Genomic DNA, 8,479 nt, shown 5'->3' with positions numbered 1-8,479 from the left:
ACCCAGACCCGGCCCCCACTCTATCCCTGTAACCCCACTTTTACCATGGCTAATTCATCTAACCTACACAGCTTTAAACACTACAGGGTAATTTAGCATGGCCAAGCCACGTATCCTGCTCATCTTCGGACCGTGGAAGGCAACTGGAAAAACCAGCAGAAACCCAAGCAGACACAGGGAGAATGTGCAAACTCCACACAGACAGTCACCCAACGCTGGAGCTGAACCTGGGTCCCTGGTGCTGTGAGGCAGCAGTACTAACTACTGAGCCATTTTGCCAACCACTTGTCAGAAGATTAAGATCCAATTCCTTGCAAATCACCTTGCAACAGTCTATTATATAAATATAAGTTGTTGCTGTTGTAGTAAAGTTCAGACTAATCCCAAATCGCTGGAGCTATATGGATTTAAATGCTCAATTCAAAAAAATGCCATGTCTTAACAAATAATTAATCACATTTGCATTTAACTTGGGCAGTATGGCTACTCCCTCATGCCACACTGTTCAGTTTAACAAATGTACCAGTACCATAACAATGGTATCAAGTTAGAAATGTACATGTTCCTATGAGGTGGAATCATTTCTTTAACTCCATTTGTACACTGCTGGTACAGAATTAATTAGGTAATTCTTTTCCTTAGTAATTCATAATGTTTGGCAAGGTTAGGTATGGAGAAGTCGGCACCTACAGGACAAATCTTGAATGTTGAACTAACATTCCTCATTGTTAGAAACATAAAGAGATGAGCAAGCCATTCACCCATTAGTGACTTAACTCCATATATTAGGTTTAATTTGTTAACCCTTAAAACTCCTACCTAACTCAATCTGTTAATCTTTATTAAAATTTTTGCCTGATTGCCAAACTCAATAGCCTTTTGAGGAAACTGCTGCAAATTTCCACTACCCTCCGTGCTCAACGGTGTTCAGGATTTTTATGAAAGGGACATAAGTCTGCTGACAAAATTGAAGGTGTGATAGCTTTGAACAGAATCTCAGTAATGAACTGCATTCATTCCAGTAAGGTGTCTATTATCTGTCGGAATATTAAAACATCTGTTGTTGGTAGTGTAGGGCGATGCAAAGGAAGTGGCAGACCACCTACAACACCAATGAACTGGCACTTTACATAATGCAACAGTCCAACTCAATCTAATTCAAACTATAAATTAAATAACACTCCCAACAGGTTACAGCATCAGGATGATATTCCTCCTTTAGCAAAAAAAGTCAGGGAGGGAAAATGAGTACAAGGTTTTTTTCCAACCAAAACAGCGAGTTACAATAATCTGGAAGGCACTGCATAGTAAGTGGTAGAAACCCTCTCAATAGTAGCTTTCACAAAAGGGAAACGGCACATTATTGAAAAGGTAAAACAACAGGAAAAGAGCAAGGGAGCAGTCAGATGAATTGGTTAGAACTTTGAAAGGAACATCACAAACACAATGGTTTGAATGATCTCCTTTTTTTGAGCTGTAAGACTTCAAGTGATTTCCATCTAGGCAATTTTAGAAAGCAGAGTAAAGGATCACTCACCTCATCTATCCACTTAGAATAACGTGCTAGCAACTGCAGAGTCAACTTCCAGAAGCGGTGAGCAAGTGGAGGGAGATAGACGTGATCAGCCCAGCATTTCAGAAGGTTCTGCCACAGAATGTGAGTAACTGAAAGCCTAAACTCACTTCCATCTATTAAGAATAAACAAACATTAGCCTTGTCGATTCACACAGGATTTGTTGTGTTTGAGGAGGCTGTGTGTTCCTCTTTTCAGAATTTCCCAATTAGTGCAAAGTTCTTACCTGGCGCTTCCTTTAAACCCTCAGACATAGAGGTCTCCAAATTTCCAGCAATTTCCTTGAACCTATTAAAGGATTGGGTTAAAATACAAATGGTCATGTTATTTATTTTACTGTTAATTCTTTTTAAACTTTCATATAGACTAACTGAAGATAACAAATAAAACAAAGATTATTTTAGCAATTTGATTAAGTTGCTTCTGTACCAAGACACAGTGAAAAGTGCTGTTTTGTGTGCTGTACAGGCAGATCCTATCATACAAAGTGCATCAGGGTAGCAAAGAGAGTCCAGAATACAGTGTTACAGCCATAAAGAAGGTGCAGAGAGGGAGATCAACATTAATATTTGAGAGGTCCATTCAAACATCTGATAACAGCAGCGGAAGAAGCTGTTCTTGAAGAAGGGTCACTCAGCCCGAAACATTAACTCTGATTTCTCTCCACAGATGCTGCCAGAACTGCTAAGCTTTTCCAGCAATTTCTGTTTTTGAAGCTGTTCTTGAATTTGTTTGTATGTGTATTCATACTTTTGTATCTTCTGCCTGATAGAAGAGGGTGAAAGAGAGTATAACCGGGGTGGGAGAAGTCTTTGATTATGTTGGTTGCTTTATGTTGGCAGCAGGAAGTATAGATGAAGTCAATGGATGGAAGGCTGGCTTACGTGATGGACGAGGATGTGTTCATGACTCTCTAGTTTCTTGCAGTCTTGGGAAGAGCAATTGCATACCACAATGTGATGCATCCAGATAGGATGCTAGCGTATTAAAAAGTTCAAGTACTTAACTCAGAATTGAACTCATCAAAACAATTCCACTAAATGTCCACTTCATTGTGCTAAGTACATTGCTTAAATTATTGAAACATGAAATGTTATTAGCATAAGTGATCAGGAGCAGACAACTTAATTTACAGGTTGCAGTCATGAGTTGATACCGGATTGGAGATAACTATTATTAAAGGCAGATATACCTGATCTGGTAGTAAACAGGCAGGCTCCATTTATTGTTGAAACTCTTATATGCCGAGTGTGATCGCAGTCTCTTTACACTTGCTTGGGATGCACACTGCCACTCAAATTTTCTAACGAATTCCATAGTTACTGTGTATTTCTGGAATATCCAACATGGAGAATGGTCATTAAAATAGTCTTGGGAGGGTAACCAAATAAATATATAGTGCTTCAATGTGATCAGAGTGTCTTTAGGCGCTTCATTCGAGTTTCAGAAAAATATTTGACACCAGGCAACATAAAACACTATTAGGACTGGAAAATGGGCAGAATTTTTAGAAGTTTCTTTAAGGAGAAAAGAGAGATTGAGAAAGTTTATGGAGTAAATAGCAGGGTTTAGAATCCAGGTAGCTTAAACAATTAAAATTGGGGATGGCCAAGATGACTGAATTGGAGGAGCATAGAAATCTCAAAGGGTTGATGGAATGTTGAATGACAAGGAGAGATGAGTCAATGAATTATGCAAAGTCATTCTTACACCAAAGATCCTGCTTATCTTACATGCCAACCCTCTCACCAAACAAGGGTAGACATGATAACTGCATGAGAGAAAGCGCATGTAATTGACTGTATTAGAGAGACAACTAGAGTGCAAGTTTTTATTATTCAATCATGGAACGTGAATGTCATTGGTTGGCCAGCATTTATTGCCTATCCCTAGCTGCCCTTGAGAAGGTGATGGTGAGCTGCCTTTTTGAACCGCTGCAATCCATGTGCTGTAGGTCGACCCACAAAGCCCTTAAGAAGGGAATTCTAGGATACTGACCCAGCGACAGTGATATGTTTCCAATTCAGGATGGTAAGGGTCATTTATATACCCCCTTTCAAAACTCCAGTACGCCCCAAAGGAGTTTACAGCTAATAAGGCACTTCTTAATTTTTTTTTAAAAAATGGTCTCAAATCTGAGCTTGTTAGATAACAGATAAAAGGAACTCATTCTGAATGTATTGATTAACATCACGGCTCTCAATAAGATGTACAAGCTCATTATAGCCATCCCCCAACTTTGGCAGGACTCCATTCCTCCTTGCCTGTGGTTCTTACAACCTCACCAAAAACTATCCAAACACACAGCACTCTGGTGGAAATCCTCACCATGATCTCAATCTTACCCTTATATGCATAACAGCCAGGTAGTTATATACGTGAATGGAAAGGGATATGTAAAACAAAGATAATAAGCAACAATTTTGGGAGGAAAGTTTATGCTTGAACAGCAGGTTAAATTCTCTAAGCCAAGCTGCAAATGTTACACTTGAAATCCACTAATCCATAGGCATCAGTTTCTAGTGCTCTTGTCACATCAGTCTACAAGTTATGGTTTAAGTCCAATCCCAGAAATTCAGTTATAAGCTCAAGGCTGAGACAGCCAGTGCCAGCTTTGAGGGACTGTTTCACCATCAGAGCTGTCATCCGTCAGCTGAGATGTTAACCTGAGACTTTGTCTGCACGGTTAGGTGGACAGAAGAGATCCCACGGCATTGTTTTGTAAAGTATCAGTGGAATTCTCCCCATTCTTGTAGCAAAATCTATCTCAGCTAACATGACTAAAACAGATTATCTGGTCATTCTAAGTGCTATCTCTGGGAACTTGCTGTACACAGAGTAGCTGCCACATTACAAAAGTGGGGCTATCTCAAAAAGTACTTACTTGACTAAGAAGCGCTGTGGCACAATCGAAGGTCATGGAAGTTTTATGCAAATATGAATGCATCTTCCTTACTAAAAGCTTGTACGTATAACAGAAAAACTGGTACATAGTCGCTTACCTCATGGAACATGTCTGGATTTCCTGGATTAAATAACGAAGGCACCTTTTCTTCTAAACCTCGTACCATTTCTGGCCAGACTGAATTCACTGTAAAATCATAGCCTGGAATCACTTCTGCCTTATCACTAGAACACAGAATGTACACAAAATAAGGCCATAACAAATATAGTAATTTATTCAAACAGCTGTGCATGCATTAATACCATATGTGAAATCTGTGAAAGTTTGATTTGCACATTTTAGAACTACTTCATTTTGTGTGCAATTAAAAGCTCCAGTACTTATGGTCGCACATCCTTTACAAATGCAACATGTAGACATTTTACAAGGAACACATTTGGACATTGGACATTGCATGTTGGAGAGGTGATGAATGTAGGGGCAAAAGATCACACCGTAAGATGTAGGGTGAATGATTCTTAAGAATATGAGGTTAACTCAATAATAAGGACCAGTTCTTTAATAAATTTTAAGCCTGCGATCTGAATGAACATCTGCAGGATACTGTCCAAAAGGATGAAAATTCAAGTTACCTTCTATCAGGGAGCAAAAGGACTGGGCGACAAATGCTGACCTTACCAACAATGCTCAAATCCCATGAAAATATATTTTTAGACTGTTAGAGTCCTGAAAGTCACATAACAATCAATTTGGAACTTCAAAGGATAATGTACAATTGAATAATCTCTACCTGTGTCTGATATAGGATCAAATTCCTAACAGGATGATTACATAACAACGATAAATTAACACCATTTTATAGAAACCCAAAGGCAAGTTCTCTAATGCTTAGAAATCCATTGCAAACTAAAAATAAATTCAGAAGTCTCATTTATTCTACGTAATATAAAATGTTCACTCTGGAAAAATTGTTGTCTCTGCCTGTCAATCAGTGTCAGGTATGAGCCCCACTCCAGATTGACATGGGGAGTGGAACATGGAACTACAAATCTCAGGTTAACATTTAACAGGGTTCTCACTTCTGGTGACTGTCAGTGGCCTTGCTTCATTGAGGGATTATAGAACCCCAAAGTCCCTTCTACTGTAGTGGGTTAACCATCGAGCCTAATACAATGATATAGCCACAGAAAGCAGCGTTTTGAACTAAAATGCCTTTCAGCTTCTTGCTATAGCTATCCAATTAACTCCACCTCCTAGTTCTATCCCCACAGCAGTGTAAAAAATAATTCCTTCTGGTGTTTATTTTCTATGGTACTATTGAATCTGCTTCAGGCACCTTTTGGGCAGTGAATTCTAGATTGTAAGAACTTAATATAATTTTTTTCTGTTATCACCACATTTTAAATCTGTGTCCTGCTGTGCCACTCTTCTGCACACAAATCTCTTTCAAAACCTTTAATGATTTTGCATGCCTCTATCAAATCTCCTCAATCTCCACTCTTCTACAGAGAGCAACCCTGCTTTCATCCATGCTGTCATTCTAGTAAATCTTTTCTGCAGCCTCTCCAAAGCTTTAACATCATGTTACTTGCCAGTTCAGCCCAAGCCTGAATGTTCTGTGAGTCTTGCAACAAGCAAACACAGACAATTTCATCAGATTGTAGTTAATAAAACTGAATATAGTGCAATCTACAGCAAACATCCTCACTTCTGAACAAATTAAGGTCATTGGTCAAATTGCAGGCTAGGCCTGGAATACAACTCTTGAGAAACTCCTGGAGCAATATCCTGGGATGTCAATCACCTTTCTTTGTGTTAAGTATGACTTCAACAGGTAGAAAATTTTCCATAATTTGACATCAACTTTACTTGGGCTCCTTAGTGCCACACTTGCTCAAATGCTACCTTAATACCAAAGGCAATTATACATTTCACCTTTGGAGCTCAGCTCTTTTGTCCTTGTTTGTATCAAAGTTGTAGTATTGTTTGGAGTTGAATGGTCCAGGTGAAACCCAAAATGAATACTGATGATCAGTTTATTTCTGAGAAAATGCCAGCTGACAGCACTGTTAATGACACTTCCTAGCATTCTGTTGATGTATAGGAATACACTGATGAGCAATAATTGGCTAGAATGGATTTGTTCTGCTTTTTGTAGAGAGGATAATTTTCCGCTTCATTAGATAGATGAATGTGTTGTAACTGTACTGGATCAGTTTGACTTTGGTTGTAAATGTTTCAGTCTTGGTTTTTGCCAGGTTCCTCTGTCATTCTGAATTTCTGATCTTCATCTGAGTGAACTTTTCATGCTGCTGGAACATATAAAGGCTCATTTCTCCATTCTGATTTGTTTATAATCAAATTATTAATCTATATATAATATATAATCCAATTGTATAGGCTGTTCTTGATCATTCTCTGCCCATGTGTGAGGTTAATCTTCCAGAAAATTAACAGCTAGTCTGGGATGAGTAAAAGTTGCTTCCATGGAAGATGCAACAATCAAGAAAATTAATTTCAGGATGTTGGACATATAAAGGGTTATTCGTTGCACGCAACTCACCCAATTACTGCTCCTCCAGTCACATCTTGGAGGAGCCGACAGTGGTTAGGAATGAAGTCTAGCAGCTTTCCATACATTTCTCTGAGGCCATTTGTCCCGGACTGAACATATTGTTCATCAATTACCTGGAAGGAAACAAAAAATATGCTTTTAAACTGACAATAACAGAATATTACAAATAGGTAGCATTTTACATCAGATTCCAAGTTTATGATTAGACTGTTAGAGACAGATATTATGAAAAACAGGATTTGTGGGCATGGGTGGTATATCATTATGGTGAAGAAACGTTGCAAGCACCATAACTTCCTTCAATTTCCTTTTTCAACAAACATGATTATTCACCAAAATATTAGGTCTCACAATAGGTCCCCAAACTAGAAGAGATGATTTCATAAGGACGCAAGAACCAGGAGCAGGACTAGGCCGTCTGACCCTTCGAGCCCACTCTACCACTCAAGATCATAACTGATCTTTTCATGGCCTCAGCTCCACTTACCCACCCTCTCACCATAACCCTTAATTCCTTTGCTGTTCAAAAAACTACCTATCTTAGCTTTAAAAGCATTCAATGAGGAAGCCTCAACAACTTCGCTGGGCAGGGAATTTCACAGATTCACAACTCTCTGGATGAAGAAGTTCCTCCTCAATTCAGTCCTAAATCTGCTCCCTTTAATTTTGAGGCTATGCCCTCTTGCTCTAGTTTCACCTGCCAGTGGAAACATCCTCCTTGCTTCTATCTTATTTATTCTCTTCATAATTTTATATGTTTCTATAAGGTCCACCCTCATTCTTCTAAATTCCAATGAATATAATCCCAGTCTACTCAGTCTCTCCTCATAAGTCAACACTCTCAACTCTGGAATCAACCTAGTTTCAACTCGCAAACTAGAGCTAACTTTCACCAGTCTGACATCAGATGAAGTATATCACAGGAATGAGACATTCTCTCCTGAAGGAGAAAGGCTTAGCAGGATTCAGCTACCCCCCTACAGAGTGATGGAGCAGAGGCTATAATGATCCAGTGAAGGAAGCACACACACACACACACACACACAAGCATGTGTGCGCGAGAAGGGGCGCACGCAGACAGACAGCGAGGGGGGGGGGACGGGGGGGGGGGGGGGGGGGGGGGGGGGAGTGCACGGGTGGGCGAGAGAAGGGGAGCGCGGGTGAGAGAGAGCGTGCACGCATCTCTCCGTGCATGTATGTCTGTGTGTGGACGTGTGGGGGGGAGGGGAGAGGGATTCAGTGTGAGAGAGAGAGCGCATGTGTGAAAGAGACCGAGAGAGAGAGACCGAGAGAGAGAGAGAGAGAGAGAGAGACCGAGAGAGAGAGAGAGAGAGACCGAGAGAGAGAGAGAGAGAGACCGAGAGAGAGAGAGAGAGACCGAGAGAGAGACACAGACCGAGAGAGAGACACAGACCGAGAGAGAGA

The 8,479-nt window shown here is 40.0% G+C and overlaps 1 protein-coding gene across 1 annotated transcript in view; it reads right to left on the bottom strand.

Moving 5' to 3' along the window:
- Window positions 1-119: 119 nt before the first annotated feature.
- The window catches only part of cog2 (component of oligomeric golgi complex 2), a 40,263-nt gene continuing 31,903 nt past the window's right edge, over window positions 120-8,479 (bottom strand). The window contains exons 8-13 of the mRNA XM_048597082.1: window positions 7,043-7,167; window positions 4,577-4,703; window positions 2,767-2,906; window positions 1,801-1,862; window positions 1,538-1,689; window positions 120-143 (exon numbers count right to left, since the gene is read on the bottom strand). Coding sequence (XP_048453039.1) covers window positions 120-143; window positions 1,538-1,689; window positions 1,801-1,862; window positions 2,767-2,906; window positions 4,577-4,703; window positions 7,043-7,167 — 630 coding nt within the window. The remainder of the gene's footprint in view (window positions 144-1,537; window positions 1,690-1,800; window positions 1,863-2,766; window positions 2,907-4,576; window positions 4,704-7,042; window positions 7,168-8,479) is intronic.

The sequence above is a fragment of the Rhincodon typus genome, chromosome 5 (genome assembly GCF_021869965.1).
Source record: "Rhincodon typus isolate 14 chromosome 5, sRhiTyp1.1, whole genome shotgun sequence".
Classification (NCBI taxonomy): domain Eukaryota; kingdom Metazoa; phylum Chordata; class Chondrichthyes; order Orectolobiformes; family Rhincodontidae; genus Rhincodon; species Rhincodon typus.
Note: the sequence above shows the minus strand (reverse complement) of the source record. Positions and strands in the feature narration are given on the sequence as shown.